Source organism: Panthera uncia, chromosome C2 (genome assembly GCF_023721935.1).
Source record: "Panthera uncia isolate 11264 chromosome C2, Puncia_PCG_1.0, whole genome shotgun sequence".
Lineage (NCBI taxonomy): Eukaryota > Metazoa > Chordata > Mammalia > Carnivora > Felidae > Panthera > Panthera uncia.
The window spans coordinates 140,495,417-140,515,636 of NC_064810.1; the positions used below are offsets into that span (position 1 = coordinate 140,495,417).

The window sequence follows — 20,220 nt, forward strand, 5'->3', positions numbered from 1 at the left end:
AAAGAAAGAAAGAAAGAAAGAAAGAAAGAAAGAAAGAAAGAAAGAAAGAAAGAAATCAGCTGTGGGGACTTCCTTCTGGTTTTTGAATGAACCAGAAAGGGAAAGAATGCCACCTAGAAGCCCAGTTGGTTGGCGGTGACAGTGGGAAGGAGAATGGAGAGGCAGAGATAGTCTGTGAAGTCGTGTGATCAAGTAAACACGAAGACATGCTAGAAGAAAGGGAACAAAGTAGAAGACAGCACCTATTTGAGCCTGGGGACTAAGGGGTGGCAGATACTAACAGACATAAGGAAGGAGACGGGAAGAGTCTAGTCTAGGTCAGAGAAGACTCGATTTGGGACATACTGAGCTACTGCTGGGATATTCACTTGAGAAAAGTACAAAAGACCATGGGAAATGACGTGAGAGCAAAAGATTAAAATCTGGGAGTTGTTGACTTGAAGGAGATTTAAATTTGAGACTTGGAAGTGAGAAGACACCACGGGAGAGAATAATGTTTAAATGATTGGTCATGGTCATGGTCATTTTTAAGTTTTTACCTTGACAAGTAACATATCAATCCAATAATTAGTATTAACAATTTGGGACTAAGTCCCAAACTCTGTTCTGGGAATAACCCTTTTATTCTGTGCAGTGGGTAGCATTAGACATTCTATTTAAAAAATAGTAATAATTTCATGGCCAAATTCAAATTAGCTTGTAAAATAATACTTTAAACAGAGTTTGACAATTGGTTTTATCATAGGGCCCCTCAGAGCTTTGAACATCCCGCCATGCATTATAAGCCTCCAATGGGAGAACTGAGTGCAGTTTTTCCCAAACATCATTAATTGAAGCACACTTCTTTTCACTGAATATGTATTAACTCCCGTGGATCACCATTGGAGAAGCACTGTTATGACGTATAGGAAAGAGAGAGAGGGTCTGTCACTCTCTGGGAATGTTGTTGTTACATACTCAAGAATTTGCCCTTCATTTACAAAATAAACACTCCCCGCTTCGGCCCCCCATGCTCCTATGGAGACTGGAGCAAGGCTAGGAGATGGCGCACAGAATCAGAGTCCTCCCTATATTTCGTTTGGTCATACCAATGGGATTGCTCTAACCTGAGAGCATCAGCTGCAGCAAACCAGAACCACAAGTTACGCATGCGCATACCTGGGCTTAACGGTTCTGACTACTAACCGGAGAAGCAAATATGACCGCACACTTGGATGACAGCAACACCTCCCTCGTGCCCTGTCAGATCTCAGCATTTTCTCCCTGCTCACAAGCCACAGAGTCACAAGACTGGCTTCTGTACTTCTGAACCCAATGACCTGGAGAAAGTCCCCAAGTCAATCTGACCTGCAGTCCAATGTGCAGTATGTGAACAAATGTCCATGTTCTATTCCCTGAGGTTTTCCTTTTTTTAAAAAAGTGATACAATAATATAATACAGATAAAGAGTATGTTCTTTAAAAAGGGAGCACAGTGCAACACCAAAATAGATGTTGTTATGCACCACTATTTTTGCAATGGCTGAAAATGTCAGTGACGTTGGATGCTCTCATCCTACACCTAATCAGCAACCAAATCAATGTCGAGCACACTGCAGTGAGCCCTTAACAGTGAATCACAAATGTGATCACTTTACTCCTCTGCTTAAACTCAACAGTGGTTCTGCACTGCTCATTTCTGGGTCTTGATTTTAGGCCCCTCTATGTGCTGGCATCTTATCTTTCCAGATGGAATAGCAGTACTCTTGAAAACCTTGGTAGGTTCTATTTGTAGGGGATAAGTAAGAAGAAAATATAAGAGATGTTTTAAAGTTTCCTACCTTGGAGTCTGGAAGCAAGGTAGCGCCATTAAAAGGATTAAGAGTTGCTTCTGAAGGTTCAAGGTGAGAGGAAGGATCAAAGAGCTCCATTTTAAAGTTACTGAGTGGAATGCACCACCACAGTGCTTCTCAAACTCTTTGGTCTCTGTGTTCCTTCACACTCTTAGAAGTTACTGAGAACCTCAAAGAGTTCTGTTTATGTGGGGTATATCTACTTATCATATTACAAGTTAAAAGTGTGAACATTTTAAAACACAGGAGGAGTAGACAAGCACACGTTCCATCAGCCATCAGAGCTGTGACATTTTCACGCATCCCAGAGCCTCTGGAGAACGCCACTCATATATGTAAGACAGTGAGTGTGAAAAGTCAAACAACACCGTGGCATTATTTTTAAGATATTTTTGGCCTGGTAGAATCCCTGAAAGGGTTTCAGAGATCCATAAGCCGTCCCCAAATCGCACTTTGAGAACAATTACACTATTGTGTCATCCATATGGCCATCCAAAATACTCCTGGAAATTTGTGACTTACATGAAGAGAAAAGTTGGAGACTGGAGGTATGTACTTGTAAGCAAAAAAACAACAATGCCAACAACGATAGTTGAAGCCAAGAGCATGGGAGATAGGGGAGAAGATGATGAAAGAAAAGAACTTTGGATGGGGCGCCTGGGTTGCTCAGTCGGTTAAGCCTCCGGCTCTTGGTTTTGGCTCAGGTCACCATCTCGCAGTTCGTGGGATCAAGCCCCACGTTGTTGGGCTCTTTGCTGATAGTACAGAGCCTACCTGGGATTATCTCTCTCCCTCTCTTTCTGCCCCTCCCCTGCTCGCTCTCTCTTTCTCTCTCTCAAAATAAATAAACTTGAAAAAATAAAGAACTTTGGGAAGGTTAACATTTAGGAAGGCAGGGTCAAGAAAAAGAGCAGTAATACAGAAAAACACAAAGTGCTAAGGAAGAGCTATGGCCTCCTGGGAGCGGTGGAGACAAACGGAAAATGCGGTGAAGCCTGTGGGCTGCTAAGGGAGTTGAGAAATGCAGGTGCTGGGATAAGGTCACTCAGCCTGCCCATCTTTTTACTGTGGTTGCTAAGATAATTGTACTTAGGAGCTTTTAAGATTTTCACTTCATCCTCGGTAAGCAATGTACTACGGCTTCACAGTAAAGTCCAGGTGGCCATTTCTCTGTATCCTGCTTGGGATTCCTAACATACTTGAAACCTCAGACCACGTGTCTCCCTTTAATTGCGAACAACCCTAAGCACTCCATATTTTCAAAATGGCTTCTCTTTCATTCCTTCCAGTTTTTTTCTTGCTGGAGTCTCCGTTAAGCATATACTGAAGTCTCTGGCAGGCAAGATCCAATCTCTGAGCTACCAGTTTGCAACCTCTGGATCAACGGATGCTGACTGAAACATGGCTTCCAGGGAGAACCCTGTTCACAAGAATTCAGTGTGAAAGCAATACAGCCCATCAGTTCTGACAGAGAGGAAGTGGGTTCAAGAGATATAGCCTGACCTCTCAAGAAATGTAGTAATGAAGGGAAGGTGAAGATTCGAAGGGACATCTGGGTCCAGGAGAGGAGATTTTTACAATAATAGAAAATAGAAAGGGAGACACTGACATAGGAATGAAGAGAATAGATAGATGGGTAAGCCTTGGCAAGGAGGAGGGATATTTCTTCTGAGACAAGAAGAACATAAAGCTTCAAGGTAACCCTAATATTTCAAGCAACAAAGAAGAGATAATAAGAGAGTTCCCACTGGAATGGCTTTGGTTTTCCCAGAAAGCAGACAATGCTGTAATTTGGTGAGGATGACAGGGTCAGGAGGGGATCGGAGTATGAGAAGCGGACAGGGTTTGGAACAGCCACTGTGGATCCTGCGGCACAGACTCAACAAGCGAGGAAAGGAATGCCTAGCAAGGATGAAGCCTCGCTGAGATTAACTGGCATAAATTACAGTAAACCCCAGCAAAGCTTTGTGACTTCGGCCAACAATTCTTGGCAACTCAAGATGTTCAACAACCGCCTGAGCACACGCTCTTCTTTGTGGAAAGAGTGCCAGGAGGAGATATTCAGAGAGAATACCCTTCTATGGAAAGACTAGAAATCGGGGAAGGACTTCATTTCAATATGTGTTTAGTCACAAAATCCCATAAACAATGAGGTCACTGAATTCTTTCCTGGAGAGAGCAGGGCAATCAACCCTGTCCCGATCCATCAAGAACTAGACTAAGAAAGGCAATACTTTGATGGAGATCAGCAGAGTAGGACACAACGGTCATCAATTTTCTAAACAAACAGAAAATCTCTGAGGCAAATACTTTGCTAACTTCTATAAGTCAGAAAATTAGAGCCCCTGCTAAAAACCTACCTTCATGAGAGTGAAAGGAGATGTTATTAATAATTAAGTGGGAACAAGGAACACATACTGGAACTGACCCGGGCAAAATGGAACACGTGGTCCACTGTTATTACATACACTGCACACAGAATTGCAAACGGCCCTTCAGAAATACATGGAATGCATAGTTCTGTACGGCTGGTCATGGGAAAAAAAAAAAAGGATGCTGTCTTCCCAAAAAAACTCTGAGCAACCAGGACAGAAAGCCATTTGGACAATGCCCTGAGTCACACAGTCAAAGGGCTCACTAAACTATAATAGCACAAGGCCAGCTTAGAATACAGAACGAAGAAGTGGTGATTCGTCTAAAGGAAACAGGTGGCACCACCATGAATCCTAGAAGACTCAAATCAGAGCGGGCTCTGTAGCTGACTAGTACGAAATGCTTTTTTTAAGTGCCAAGGTTGGAAAAGATGGTTATTGGGGTAATGAAGAGAAACGCATTCTGACGCAAACAATTCATCAGTAAAACCAAGTCCAAAGTAAAAGATCTTTGGAGTGGTCTGAGCTTCCTAGTAGCTCATCAGGACAGGGTGTAAAAGGAGATGCTTCTTAGGGGGGAAAAAAATCTGTGAAAACACCGAAGCACGTATTTAGAATAGGTACGTTCTAAATATTTAACATTGGCAAGCAGTAACAATGACTAAATAAGCGATCTTGAGGCTTTGGAACAGTGGTTCTCAAACTGTGGTCCCCTGACAAGAAGCATCAGCTTCACCTGGGAACTTACTAGAAGAGCAGATTTTCCAGCCCTCCCCAAACCTACTGAACAACCAGCTGTGGGGATGGCCCCTAGCAATCTGTAGGTCATCCATGTGTTTCGGACACACAGATGTTTGAGAACTGCTGCTTTATGGAAGCAGCTGTCTACCAGCCGATACTAGAAGAAATAATTTTGAAGGTCTGGGTGAAATGTTAGGGAAGCTTGTTTTTTAGAGCCTCACTGCTAAAGCACTAAGTCCTTGCTGTGCAACGTGTGGGCCATGGACCAGTGGCATTGGCGTCTTCTGGAAGCTTCACAGAAACGCAGAGACTTGGGCCTCAGTGTGTACCTGCTGAATCAGAATCGGTGTTTACAAGATTCCCAGTGGATTCCTGTGCACGTTAAAATTCAAGAAACACTAAACTAGAAGCAGCAGCACACTCCAGTAACTAGTGAGAGGGGGGAAAGTTTCTCGGCCTCGCAACCCTCATCGGAGACCAGCGGCAGGTCCCGTGCTCACCTCCAACTTAGGTGTGGGCAAGGGCCCGGACTCTGGAGCAGCTGCTAAAACCGCAGCCTCTGCCTTTCCCATGGGCTGCCTCGGGAACTCCCTGAGAAGGCCCCCACTTGTCACTGCTGACTTTGACCAAGGGAGCTGCTTAGCCTTGAACACACTCAAAGGTGTGGCCTGAACTGCCAATGGTTTAAACATACGCCAGAAGTCCCATCCACTTAATACCATAGTTAATACAGCAGAAACATACAGATTTGTTTGTCCCTATTAAATTGTTTCTCATATCTGTTTAAATAGCAGTTGAGATACCTCCTAAATTTGAAAGCTATTGAGTTGTGAGACAGGAAAAAAAAAAAAAAAAAAAAGCTAACACGATCCCAGATCTTTACTTCATCTTCATAACAAGTAAAAACTACCTTTATTTTTTCCAACCAACCTGATAACATGGATCCCTCATTAGTAGTCTCAGACAGATTAATACTCTCAGAAAGTGAATAGATGGGGCTCGATTAACCCACTCTCTGAAAGAAGAAAACAAGAGAAAGCATGTTTGCCCGTGTTGAAGAGGCCAGTGTGACAGTTCATGAACAACACAAAACAGTGCAGGACAATAAGGGACACACAAAGGAATAGCATTAGTTTATTTCGAGCATAAGCTACAACAAGGACTATTATTTGGTACCTGAACACTTAATCCATGTTAGCGTGAAATGCATAAAAACTGCCATCATCATTTGGTTCGTACTGCCCTTGCTGACTGAGGGGCAGCGCCTGACCAAAAGAAATAGCTAAAAGTTCCAATAATTAAATTTGACTTAACAAGAACTTATGCCCTAATAACCTAGGATCCATTTGAAAAAATTATACGCATACATCTTAAGGAAAATATTTTTATTTCATTCTTAAGCACATTTACTTACTAATGGCGTGTGTGCTCCTGTAAACACTAAACAAATTCTCAAGCCTTGTGATCAGATTGGATACCACCACCTTCTCCTCTTCCACCTGCTTTTCACCTCGTACTTGCTTTTTATCGTAACAACCATGGAAAACCCAGCTTCAGAAACATATGCCGTCATCGAAAGGAAGGTAGCCCAATCTTAATATGGAAATCATACAGCACCTTGAGCAGTTGGCACTGTATCTGACAGATATTGCATAGCGTTCTTCTCCTTGAAAATTTCAAACACTCCATGACACCCTGGGGGTGCTCTGTAGCCTCCAGGGCACTTTGGTGGGCAGTTTGGGGAACACCGTGAAAAAGCATTTCCTTGGATCAGTTTCCCCAGAAGCAGACCCTGAGATGAAGGTTGGTGTACAGGTGAATGGCTAAGGATGTAATCTCAGGGGAGACCATGGAGAGTGGGGAGCACGAAGGAGAAGGGCAAAGACAAGCACGGGCACCCTCTCAGGCAACACTGTCTCACACGGTCCTCTAAGCTAGCCCGACAGTGGTGCTTGGTGCAAATGTTAACAAAACACTAAAACAAAGAGTGTCTGTTATTCCATAGTTAGCCAAGAAAAACTGAGGAAGATAAGGAAAGCTGTTCCAGACTAGAAGCCACATAACTTCTCCCACCCCCACAGCTGGGTTACTTATGCATCCAGCAAGTTTAGGATACTTTAAAGGTCTGCCCCTCGGTCAAGTGGAACATTTGCTTAAGCTGAGGTCCCAAGCCAACCCTTGCCTGGCCTGCCTCATATTAATCCTTAGCATTGGTGGTAGAATACAGCTTCATCTCCTCCACGGTCCTGAGAAATTCAGCTCTGCTCCCAAACCTGCACATCTCAAACGTGAGTGCACGAGACCGACCCTCCTCAAAGGCAGGACGAACATCTACGGTCACTGCCACTGGAGGTGTCACGCCCCACCCTACCCCCTTCCGCTCCACCCCAAACCCCTCACTATTCCTTCCAGAAGGAAGTTGGCAAATATGCTTTTCCCATGTTCTTATATTCCCAGGGATGTCTGAGAGCTCCTGATAGGTTAGAGCACCCCCCAACCCCCCCACCCCACCCCACAGAGGCCTGGCTACAGACAGAGGCTGAACAAGACGTCCCAAAAGCATCACTGGCTGAGAACTGCTCTCCCCGCCATCACCAGGGCTCCCGGCAGGAGCTGCCCACCACACCCGCCATCAAACCCTGGCCCTCCTCTCGCCCAGGCACCATGACAGCGACACCTTTGCTACGGAGGCAAAGCTCAGTTTCTGAGAATAAAGGCAGGACTCAACCCATGCCGGTGCCGCCAGCCAGGCACAGTTAGCCAAGGCCGTGCCATCGTTCATCCCGACTTCCCTGCGTTGAGGAAAATACTGCAAATTTGAAATGCGCTTTGAATTTAAAACAATCACCTATGGGGACACTTATTCTGAGACTCTTATTTCAGACAGAATACCTCTAATCTTTATAAATAGGGAGAGGGCACATGACTACTTTCCCCTTCAGGTGCTGGGGTCAGCTAAAGATAGCACGGAGCCTGAACTGGAGTGCAGAGATCCGACATCCCAAAGACCTAAAAGAAATAATGATCAAGTTGCAACAGCTGCTAAAAACCTAATGAGGTTTAATGCTGATTGCTTTTCATTATTTAAGAGGAAAAGCCATGAGACATATCAAGAGGTGATTCAAGCTATAAATATGTGTGCACTGGTATTTTTCCTGTTAACTATATACAATCTTCATGAGGAAAAGTCATGACGTTTGCAACGTTTTTCATATTAAAATAAATACAAAAAGCTTTTTTTCCCCTATTTCCTCCCCCCTATAAAAAAGAAAAAAAAAATATGCCAGGATAGGCTTTTTAAACTTATTACTATTGAAGGAATAGAAATAAATGAAGAGTTCCAGAAAAGTCTGAGTTAAAGGTTCGGTTCCAAGCAAACGGCATTTTTTGTTTTGCAATTTTGGGACTAAAGCCCAAAGCTATTAATATTTCTACGTGATTCTGGCCTCTGCTGTTATAAATGTAAATAGAATTCCTGGTGTCTGAGTCCTCTGGCTTCTTCTCTCTGAGCGCTGACCTCTGAAGGAGCAGTTGTTCCTTCCTTGGCTCCCAGCCCCTAACCCCCCACAAGGACGCAGCACATGGGATGGAGCCCTGGTATTCAAGAGGAATGGCGTGTTCTGTAAGATGATATATATCTCTGTTTGCCAAGAGGTGGGGGACTAGGAAACACACGACTTAGTGCAACCAGAGAATTACAGAGAATAATAGCGGCCGGCCATAAAGACGGGTGCTCTCATTGTATTGAGCCAGCAACTGCAGCCCGGAGGAACCCAGAGGCTGGCCCAAGGCTGCACAGGAGAGCAGAGCTGGGGCCTGACTCCTGGGTCCCTCCCCGCCCCAGCACCACTCCAGGTCCCACAGGCGGGGGTGACCGCAGGGACAGTGACTCTCCAACACGTACACTGTGGGAGCAGGAATGTTCAGCACAGCAGCCGGGGGTCCTCTGGGGCAGCTCTGAAAAAGCTGTCTGTCTGCAAAGACAGCGTTTCCCTGGAGGGTATGTCCCAATATAGCCGCCGCACAGCAGCGGATTCATGAGCGGGCAAATATTTGTCCCCTCTTGTGACTGAACTTTTGCCACTTCTTTCACAGGACTATTAATACAGAACAGCGTGATCAGCTCCCACGGCCTTTGCCCATGACCACCTGCCACATCGCTTTCAGCATCACGCTCCGCTTTCAGTACAAAACGGGAAGGAAAAGTGGCACGGGCAACACGGCAACTGAAATGTGGTCGCAGGGCCTTCACCGTCTTGCACGGTGGAAGAAACCCGTATGTGATGTGAGAGCTCCACGTAAAAAGCAGTCACGAAGCTGCGGGGTTGGAGGGTAAATACCACCCAGGACAGCCAAATGGTCTGAGGTCAGCTGAACCCAGGGACGGATGCACAAGCCAGAGGTTCACCCTAGTCCTCATTCGTACCACGCTTCGCTCTCTTTCTCCCTCAGAATAAGCGGCATCTTCATGGTGACGTGTCATTTAAACCGCCCCTTCCATTAATACACAAAACAACAACAACAACAACAACAACACTTCCACCTCCGACTCAAAATTTAAGAGTGGAGAAATTCAATCAAGCCTGTTTCAAAATAAACATTATCTCGCATTCATACAACAGAGCCCTGTATTCTTTTTGGAGGGGGAGAGATGTTAGAAAAGTAAAATTCACATCCAAATAGCCGTGGTAAGACTTAGAAGAAAAAAAAAGTATGCGTGAAGAAATTAACTACAAATGAATACTCAACGCATCTTTACCGGCTTATTCCAGTATTCATAGCGGGTCTTTCTTCTTCCTTTGTGTTTCCCACTAAATTTAGCCCCAAATATGCGCCCAACCGGAAGTCCATCCAATGGGTTATGCTAGTCCCTAAAGTCAGAGAGATATTGAGCAGAAGGGACTGCCTATATGTGTTTCTTCTACACAGTTGATGGAAGTTTCAGAGGTAGAATGGTTTCAAATATTTACTCATCACCTACTGGTAGCCAGGCATGGTTACATGCCCGGGGTAAGGCAAAGGACAAAACCGTGGACTTGTGTTCATGGAGCTGACCTTCTAAAGGGAGAAGAGCAATAATAAAAACAAACAAATAAAAATTTATACGAGGTGGTGTATAATGGAGGACAAGAAAGTTTAAGGGTTTAGACAGTCCAGGGGATATTATTTTAGGGAAGTCAGAGAAGGGTTCTCTGGGCAGATTAGCATCCAAGTGAAGTGAGGAGTGAGTCTAGGTCAGAACAGCAGAAGAGTTAAGTATATAGTCCCTGAGCAGGAGTGTGATTGTTTGTGCAAGCAATAGTAAGGAAGTCCGTCGGGCTGAAGCAAAGTGAGCCAAGACAAGGTATTAGGAGCTGAAGTCGGAGAGATGGCAGGAGCCAGATCTGTAGGTCTTTGGAGAATAAGAATAGGGACTTTGGAATTTTTATTCTGGAAAGCCACTAAAAGGCTCCAAGCAGAGAACTAATATGATCCAACAGATTTTTGAAAGGATCCTTTAGGTGGCAGTATTGAGAACAGTATAGGGAATCGGGGATCAAAGCAGGGAACCAAGTAAACTTACTGCAATTGTCCAAGTAAGAGATGATGGCAGTTTGGACCAGGCAATAGGTGGGGAAGAATAAAGCTGAGGGAGGGCAAGTTGAGCAAGAAAAATCAAAAGTCCTGTTTTAGGCATGTTAGCTTCAAGATCTCCAAAGAAGAAAAAGTCCACTAATCACTAGGTAAAAGAAAAGATGAATTGAGAGTAATTATATACAACTTATAAGGCACAGTCTGTCAGAGCAAAGCTCTCCAAGTGTTTGGGGATTGGCTGATTTTAGCCATGGAAATGTGGTCTCTAGACTGTATCTGGAAGTCACTGCCTGGCTCTCAGAAGGTCATGTACTAATGGGAAGCTGTCATTTATTGGTTTGGCCACGTTAAAATTTGTTCCAGTGGTTGCATGTGGCCCAAGAACAAGCAGTGCTTTCCTGGAAAGGCTAGAACATTTTAATTTCATACCTGGTGGATATCCAAGTGATTGATTTTTGCAATCTATTTCCAAAATATGCCACATTTACAGTAGATATTTCAGAAAACGGGATGTAAAATAATAAGGACACCAACTTGTTCTTATTAGAAAAGTGATTGCATTTTTGGAGCAAAAAAGTCATGCTAAATGGATCAGGTGGTTCTCTTTTAACTGAAATGGCAGAACCTGGTATATATACTTACTTCCTCAAAAGTTGCAATATTCTGACAATTGTAGAATAATCATACCAGGAAGAGACCAGCTAAGTGAACCCACTTTAAAATAACACCAAACATATTAAATAGCAGGGAGCAAGTTGCAAGGAAAATCTTATCTTAAAAAATAAACTAAGATATATTTTATTTTACATTTCACAAAATTTAAGTTATAACCGCAACTCTGCCCTAATAACTAGAACAAAGCAAAAATGGATTCTGCTGACATTTTGGGGCACACTTTCTCTGACCAATCACATAACATGATCCAACATCCTTGAATTCACTTTTGACTTCGGCAGCATAAAGAGGTTCATTTTTGCAAATATATTAGAAAGAGTCATCAATTTTTCCTAAAGGCCTCTCCTAACCTTTGTGGTCCAAATGCACTTTTTTGAAGTCCCACCTTGTCATTGTCCTCGTTAATACCCCTTCTTCAATATGTCAGTGGTCTAATTATGCTGGCGCCTTATTAGCCAGATTCCAACAGCTTGGCACTATAATTATTTTTTTAGTATCGTCAGGATATTCTACATCTTTAGCCACATTTGCAAGTTCATTTCACAAGAAAAACTATGTTATATTTGCACTGTATTACAGGATCTGCACATCATCAGGCAATCAGCAAGGAATGGACCAACAAAGAGGGAGCTCAGAGGAACAGATACACAGAAGAGATCCTTGAGTAGAGGTCAATTTTATAAGTAGTTAATTAGAGGATATGCCAATGTTGTGACAACTTTTTCTTTCCTATGCAACCTCATAACAACCTGGTCTTGGATACCCAGCACCCTTTGTACTTTCCTGGACAGGCAGGTGAAATGGAAAGGGGGTGGATTTATTTTCTAACTAGACTCTCCAATAGATGACATTATGGCTGAATGAAAAGTTGGAAGATCAAAATTTGCTTTTGTACTCTGCCATGAGTCAAGATTTGTGACCATGTGTAACCAGGAGTAACCTCAGCTTCAGGGATGCTTCTTTCACTTGCCCTCTGAGATGTACCACGAGGTGTCTGCAGTGCTTACTGTGTTACCTTATCTGACCCTGGATTAACAACTCCCATCTCATTTCAGATGCCGCCTCGCAATCTTCACTTCTGAGAACAAGGGAGTAATCATAGGCCAATCTTGGGAAATGCACCCAGAAAGGAAGTATCTAGAAGTATGGTTTAGAGGAAGACTGCAGTGGGGAAGAATGAAATAGAACAACAATAAGAACAGCATCACTGGGGCATAAACTGACAGAAGACGTGGAAGGGCTCACAGTCCACACGTGACACAAAATTCCAATCAGCTATATCCTCAGGGTAAAATTGAATGGCATAACATCCTGAATGTGTCCAATCTCGTCTACAGCCTGAATTGGACCAAAGACCAAAGTCCACACCCTTCAATCTCCCCCAGTCTTTAGTTGTAATAATATAAATAGTTTATATCCACCATATTTTCCCTTGTATTGGGATAGTGGATAATTGTTTTGCTGACCAGAGTAGATGCTGAGTCCCTAGAAGAAAGGGATCATGTGTTTTATTCATCTTTGTATTTTCAGCCTCTCTTCCTTCCCCAATGCTTATTCCCTCTCTTCCTTGCACACAGTAGATATACAAATGTATTCAAATGCATTGAATCCAAGCTTTCCAGCCAACATTAAATCTGATGTTGGCAAAGAAATAGGATAGGAAGCTATACCAGAAAAGTCCCTGAGATGTAATTCTTCTGTAAGTCTAAATTTAGGGGGGGGGGGGAGAGGTAATTCTGACTATCTTAGCAAGGTCATATGGGGTGAGGAACAATGGAAGACCTTTACACTTAAGCCATCTTTGACCCAACCTTGCTTTTAGAATAGAACTGAACGTAACAATCCATCAGCAGCCAAAGGATGACATAAAAGGATGCCCTTGATGTTCAACATTCCTAAATTCCTTCTCGTACTATGAAGGCAAAGAGATCTATAATCATCTCTTCCTAGTTTGAAGATTTCCAGGGACTACTCATGTTGCAAGCCAGTAATTCCATCCAATCTAAGACGCCTCATTAATCACTAAGAATTTGAAAAGGTCCTGACAAGAGATCTCTTAACTTCAGAATTGTTAAGATCTTTTCAACTGTTGGATGCCAACCCTTGCCCAATTAGTTTCCCTAACAATTTCTGCATCTAGTGCCCTCGGAGTGGGGACACAGTGACATGTCTCACATCTTTAATTCTGCAAGTATTCTTCCTCAAAGTACTGACCCAATAAATGGTCTATGAGACATCCGTTGAACAGTCCATGATAGCCGTCTTCACAATGAATTAAAGAACGTCATTTCCTAATACCATTTCAGGCATAATTATTCTGCTACTAACCATCGTTGTACTCTGTTCGAGCTCAGGGAGAAAACAGTTCAGGGCAATTTCAGGGCCTTTGTAGTGTTCATTAATCTTTCAACAATCTGAGTATACTGTCAAGAACTGAGCAGGGACCCGATTCCATAGCCACGATAAAGATTTTAGGCTTTTTGTATCATCTGAACCCGTCCTATAATCCTCTGCTTAAATCAGGTACAAAGACATAATAGATGCAGTCCCAATCCTGGATTGCTTTAAACTAAACAAATGTATTTGGCAGCCACTGTCCAACCCTTGAGTATTTAATACCAAATAAGCCCCTTCTAAAGATCAAATTGTTAGGCTGCCTCTTAGGCATGTTTTGTAGCTGATTCATCATGGAGGACCCACCGGGATACTGTTCTATTTAAAGTCAGCTATTGCACTGGACCAAGTCAAAGTCTTATCTTGCTCAAGACATTAAATTCTTAATATTTCTCCTATTTTCCAACAGGAGTAATTTTTTCCCATCTCACTGGGGCAGAATTCAGATATCTCAATCGAGTCACAAAGCGATGCAGAAGATTCACGGTTCTTTATAGGCATCCTTTCAGCCGCTGCTTGTCAGGAGAGAGCCTGGGCCTCCAGGGAAGAGTAGAAGGCAAGGTCCTATCCATGTAACAATGCTGGGAGCCACCTTCATAACTAGCAGCAGCATAACCAGCTCTCGCTTCAAGCAGCCCAGAATGAATAGAAAATTCAGTCCTGACTACAATCCAGCACTAGTCAATGGCTCACTGAAGACGCCTGATGTTTGTGAGACAGAAAGAGGTCTTGCTAACCCTTCCCCATAGTTCCAACACTGCACTTGTGTTAAGTGCAATGAAGATCAATAGAGGGAACATTTAACTTGGTCCCGAGAAGAAACATCATCATTGGGCTGTACTGGGGGGTACACATTCATCCTTTCCCCAAGGTCAAAGCTGGGGCAGCCCATTTAATCAGTCCTTGTATCAACTGAAAAAGTGTACCATGAGGATGTTGGCCAGGGGGTTACGCAGTGTCTGTTTCATAAGGACCCTGGCAATAAACTCCTGAGTATCCAAATTCATAGTAAGAAAAATAAGAAAAACAGGGTAACATGGGTGTTTTCCCATTTTACCTCATCTGTCACAAAATTTGGCAAAATTCAGTATTTAATCAGAGTGATTTTAATGAGATCACTTGCAATGCCTATTCATTTGCCTCCTTCTAAATGATATTTGCTCTGTTTTATCCTTTAAGTATGTGGTATCCAATCTCATAAACTGCTTCAAACCATATGCTAGAAATAAGATATATAAGATATGCCATTCATGTGTAAATTGTTGGTCTTTTCTGCGACAGTCTTACCTGCATATGAGTCTATTTTTCACCAAGGCTGTAAAGATCTCCTGAAACAGTTTATGCTGCGGATGTTTACTGAAGTTTCTCTCATTCTTGTAGTTTATACTGAGATTAAACAAACAGAAAAGCATTTTGTAATAAAAATTATTTAGCCTGTCTCAAAGTTAGCAATGCAGGCAAAGATCATCTCTATTCATGCAAATATTGAAGGATTCTCAGGATTTAACACATTATTAAAGGCACATGTCCACTGTTAAAAAAGGATTAAATTATAAAGCTAATAATAAAGATTATAATCAAGCATATATATTTCATTTTACCATTTAACTAAAGGATTCCCTATAAACACTTAATAGCTAAACTTGTTCAGAAGGAGGAAAAGGGTATGCAAAGAGAAAGAATGATTGGTGCATATTATCTAGACACCGCATTAGGCTGTAAACAAGTTTCTGTGGTTGTTGATTGTTTGCATATGGTGTGTGTGTGTGTGTGTGTGTGTGTGTGTGTGTGTGTGTGTTTAACAAAGTCTGGAGATATCCCATTTTCGGCTTCTTTTTTCTGATATTACAACCCATTAAAGAGGTTATAAATACTACTTTAAATTATAAATTCCACTTTAAAACTGGGAGAGGATAAGAGATAATGCACAAAATGGTGTCACTGCTACAAAATATATGTTATTTTTGTGCATATTAAAATAGACCAATTTTAAGATCTAAGCCAATAATCTGGAATTACATGAACACATCACCTCAAAGGCAAGTTCTACAGCCTTATGTTGTCATTTGTACTGTTCTTCCTTTGCAGTCTTTCACTGGTCATTGGACAGCGTGTCCCTACCCTAGCCAGGCGAGAGCATTCTTAGTACATGGATACCAGTAGACTGAATATGTAAGCATTTTTAAAGAATTTAGTGTTCCTCACTAAATATAAACCATTTACTGTCGTATGCCTTTTGTAGACTATTAAATTCATTGCCATAAAATGACAGGGAGAAGAAATCTAGGTCAAATAAATAAATGATCATTCTAGAATATTCATGTTGATATTTCATACCATTCATTATTTACACAGCACTTAGTGCCAGATGACCTCAGCACATTGTAAAGCCGAGAGACCCAGCTCCTGGAAGGGGAGTGGCCCACAAGAATGTGCAACTTCTGGCAGGTCTAAATGGTGACAGGACAGATGAATGTGGGTTGCCAGTTTCAATGTTAAAGGTGAGGTGTAATCCCTTCAACTGAAAACCTCAGTTGCTTTGACAACCACAGTCCTGAGCCACCATATCTGTTCAGAGCAACGGCTTCTTTTATGCCTCCTCATTGCTGGCAAGGTATGGACAGACCAAACGCTGAAGACAAAGCCTGGAATCAGCTGAGCCAGGCCAACAACTTGGAACCATTTCCTCATAGAACAAATGGCAGAGGTGTCTCAGCAAGGTGTCCTGAAACTCCGTCGGTTCCACCTAAAGCCACTAAGCTGTTATTTACACACTATTTCTGGGAATGGTTTAAACACTGAAATTATTAAGAATCCCCATGGTAAATTCTGAAACACTTGTAAATTTTAGCTCCCGTGACAAACAAACAAAGTTTTGGGCTAATTAGAATAGGTTGTTGAAGGCAGGGGAGATACTGGATTCTTACCTAAAATTTTCAAGTTCAACAGCTTCTGTGGACTCATGCCACTGACCTCGGGTTCTGTGTCCACCCACCTTGATGGCAGGCTCAGACTTCGTCATGCTATTTTGGGCACTATCGAAGTTAATGGCTGGAAGCTACAGAAATAGAAGCAGGAGCCCGTGAGGATAACAATCCAGCACAGAATAAACAAAGTAACAAAATGGGGGAAGTGGTAATTGGAGGCCGGATAAAGGGAATGAGTTTTTTCCCAAAACAATAATTAACATGATAGCCAAGTCAAATTTAGGGGTTTTCCAAGATTTAAACATCTTTGACTTAAACATTTACTCTTTCTGCCTTATGCTGTTTTATTTTTCTTCATTGCCTGTAACGCCACCTGTCATATCTTACAGTTATTTATGTATTTTCAGTCTCCCTTGATTATAACAGCAGCTCAACATGAACCAAACTTGCTCGTCTCAGGGCACCTGGGGTTTCAGTCGGTTGAGCGTCCGACTCTTGGTTTAGGCTCAGGTCATGATCTCACAGCCAGGAGATTGAGCCCCAAGTCAGGCTCTGCACACAGAGAGCGGAAACTTCTTGGGATTCTCTCTCTCCCTCTCTCTCTCTGCCCCTCCCCTGCTTGCATGTATGCTCTCTCTCTGAAAATAAATTAACTTAAAAACAACAGCAGCAACAACAAGAACAACTAGGGGCACCTGGGTGGCTGAGTCGGTTGAATGTCCGACTTCGGCTCAGGTCATGATCTCGCAGTTTGTGGGTTCGAGCCCCACATCGGGCTCTGTGCTGACAGCTCAGAGCCTGGAGCCTGCTTGGATTCTGTGTCTCCATCTCTCTCTGCCCGTCTCTCTCTCTCAAAAATAAATAAACATTAAAAATTTTTTTCAACATGTAGGGGGGTAGTTCTGGGGAATCCCCAGCTCATGCTGTGAGGACAAACAGCCCTGTGGAGAGAAGCCTCCCACCCACAAACAGCACCCATTGCCAGCTATGTGAATGAGCCACCTTGGAAGCGGTGCCCCAGTTGATGTTGAAAGAATCATGGCTAGTGGGCACCCAGTGGCAGAAACCTGAACCAGAACCATCCAGGCTAACTGCTCTGAATTCATGACCTGCAGAATAGGTAAGACACAGTAAATGATCGTTGTTTTAAACAACTAAGTTTTGGAATGATTTGCTATGCAGTACTGAAAAATAAATCCACCACAGAATAAACTACGAATCTGCAAGTCCATATGATACAAATAAATAAAGAAAGAAAACATGCCAGAGAAATATAAAACCGTGCCCCACATTCTGGCCGCATTAAACCGGTCACTTGTCCCAGAAACCACCGTAGTGTTTGACCATTCCATGCCTGGGCATGTGCTGCAGACTGATTCCTGATCACCTTTCAGGGCTCAGCTCAGCCTCCTGGTGAGCACCCGCCTGAGCCTTCCCGGCAGAGCTGTTCACTCCGTCCCTGGTTGGCGTTACTGTGTGGACCTCGCTTATAGCACCTATCATGCCTGATACCCACCTCTGCCTTCAAGGTCAGAGTCCCTTGGGGTGGGGGAGGGGTAAGCCAGCACGAGAAGAGGCTGCAAGTTGAGTGAACCAGGGTTTGTTGTGGCAGAAAGTAAAGGAGAGACAGGGTGGGCCATGGACCAGGATGCCAAGAGTATTTCAGAGTATTCCAGACAGACTTTTACAGGCTGCAAGACAGAGGACATCTGTGTGTACTCCAGAAAATGAGAGGTACCTGAGCAGCCTGACCAGCATGAGCGGAAAGAAGAAAGACTACAGGATGAAGCACAGAACTTTCCTAAAAATTTGACTGTGTCACTTCTGCTCGGCAATGTCAACATTCCCTGTTGCTTATGGGCTCATACAAAACTGCAGACGGGCCTTCAGACGCTGCCCAATTGCCTCTAGTATTATGTATCACTCCTTCCAATAGAAACATCCGGTCACCATTTTACTTAAATGCTTGTTATTTTCCTTGCTTCAGATACCTGATTATTCTACTCATTTCACCAATAATACCTTTCCACCAATTCCACTGATGGAAAACCAGCCCATTTCTTCAAGAACCATCTCCTTCCCTGTGATCTGAGCCAAAAGTGGCCTCCTTATGCCTGTCAAAACCCATACACCTACTGTCTGCACCCTTCATTCAGGATTCCTGTCTTGCCTGGTCACATCTATGAATGTCTTTTCTATACCTTATCTCGCAGAACACGAACACTGTGCCTTATACCTTTTCTTTCCACAGTATTTATCAAAACTTCTTCTATTTCGGGGCAATTAACTAGTCTGTAATTTGTTTGTTCTTTCTTCTATCTTTTTTACTTACTGCAAACCGATTTCTCAGCTCCCTGTGGCCTTGAATGTAGGGGGGAAAAATCTGAATTCCAGCTCTTGGCAGATTACTTCAATATTGGTGAAAACCTCTGGTGAAATCTCCAACCAACTTTGTCATTTCACTTTGCTTCAATAACCCTGGGGCAATTGTTTTCCTTGAATGATTTGTTTTACAGGTTAGGATTATTGTAACCTTGTTATGACGAAGGGGGCTCCTCTGTCCCCTCAGTGTGTCTCTGTCCCCAGTTGTGTCACACTGTGGGACCGTCCCACAAAACAGCAAACTCTAACGTGGTTAAGCAAGACACACAGAGATACACAGAGCAGTCAAGACAAAGAACGAAAGTAGAACATTGGGACACAAGGAAACAACAGGGAAGTGACTTGGCTCATTAGAGATTCAAATAAAGGACACTCAGTTCTTTGCAAGTCTCTGCCTAAACCGCAAAGCAAATTTCCTCTGCAACAGATTAATTGGCCATTTTTGGTCTATTTGCAAATAACAGGCCAGGTCTTGTTAGAACAGAAATTCAGGTGAGTGAGCCTTAATCCCAAATTACCCTTTTCAAATTGACTGCTAAAAATCTCAGAGCCAAATGTGTGGCCCACTTGCTTATTTCGATGGGCATTTCTGCCTCACTAACTCTACTTTGTCCCTACCCTTGTTCTTCTTTCTTCTTTGGTCTTGGCTTCAATTTATCATAAATTGTCATACTTCATGTATATCCATAAACCTCCTTACTTCCTTCTCTCACAAACAAGATATAAACAAATGCTGGATTTGTTCTTTCCAATATCGTTCTTCTCCATATTATTTTACTATAAAGAGAAGAGGGTGTTCAGAATAACATTTATCGTTGCTAAATTAAATAGAATTAGGAATGAATTTTGTGAACCTCAGGACCTTCATATTAGTGAGGGCATTTTCATTTTTTCTTAGAACCATCTACTTTCTGAATAATTCAAGGATTACAAATATGCATTTTTGTACATATGAAACAGCTGACAAAAAGTTATACCACGTGAACTTGTCAGACAACAGACTGCAAATTCTAAAATTTGTTAAAGAAGAAGAAACTATTAAATTCACTTTAGTTAACTCCTCCAAGTGTTAACAAGGAAGTGGTGTTGAAAGGGGATACAATAGATCTAGTCAGCATGAACTTCAAAGTTGGAAGATTAGAGGCAAAAACAAAAGAAAAAGAAAAAAAAAAAAAAAGACACCACTGGTGTTTCTTTTACCCTGGCCATATGGTTATACATGCTCATGATGTAACTCAATTTTTAGCCACAATTCAATATGAAAAAAACTGACCAAGAACTCACTGAACGAAGGCTACACTAAACCAGAGGCAAAGTCAAAGTT

At 42.7% G+C, this 20,220-nt stretch overlaps 1 protein-coding gene across 12 annotated transcripts in view; it reads right to left on the bottom strand.

The window, feature by feature from the left end:
• Positions 1–20,220, bottom strand: part of NEK10 (NIMA related kinase 10) — a 223,549-nt gene that overhangs the window by 183,645 nt on the left and 19,684 nt on the right. For 11 of the 12 annotated variants that reach the window (XR_007457399.1, XM_049628906.1, XM_049628904.1 and 8 more), the window contains exons 4-6: positions 16,515–16,645; positions 14,875–14,973; positions 5,875–5,959 (exon numbers count right to left, since the gene is read on the bottom strand). Coding sequence is in view for 11 of the 12 variants with exons in the window: in XM_049628906.1 (XP_049484863.1) it covers positions 5,875–5,959; positions 14,875–14,973; positions 16,515–16,645 (315 nt within the window). In the remaining variant the exon portion in view is untranslated. Of the gene's footprint in view, positions 1–5,874; positions 5,960–14,874; positions 14,974–16,514; positions 16,646–20,220 lie in introns of those variants that run through there. The other variant, XM_049628910.1, reaches the window with a different exon arrangement.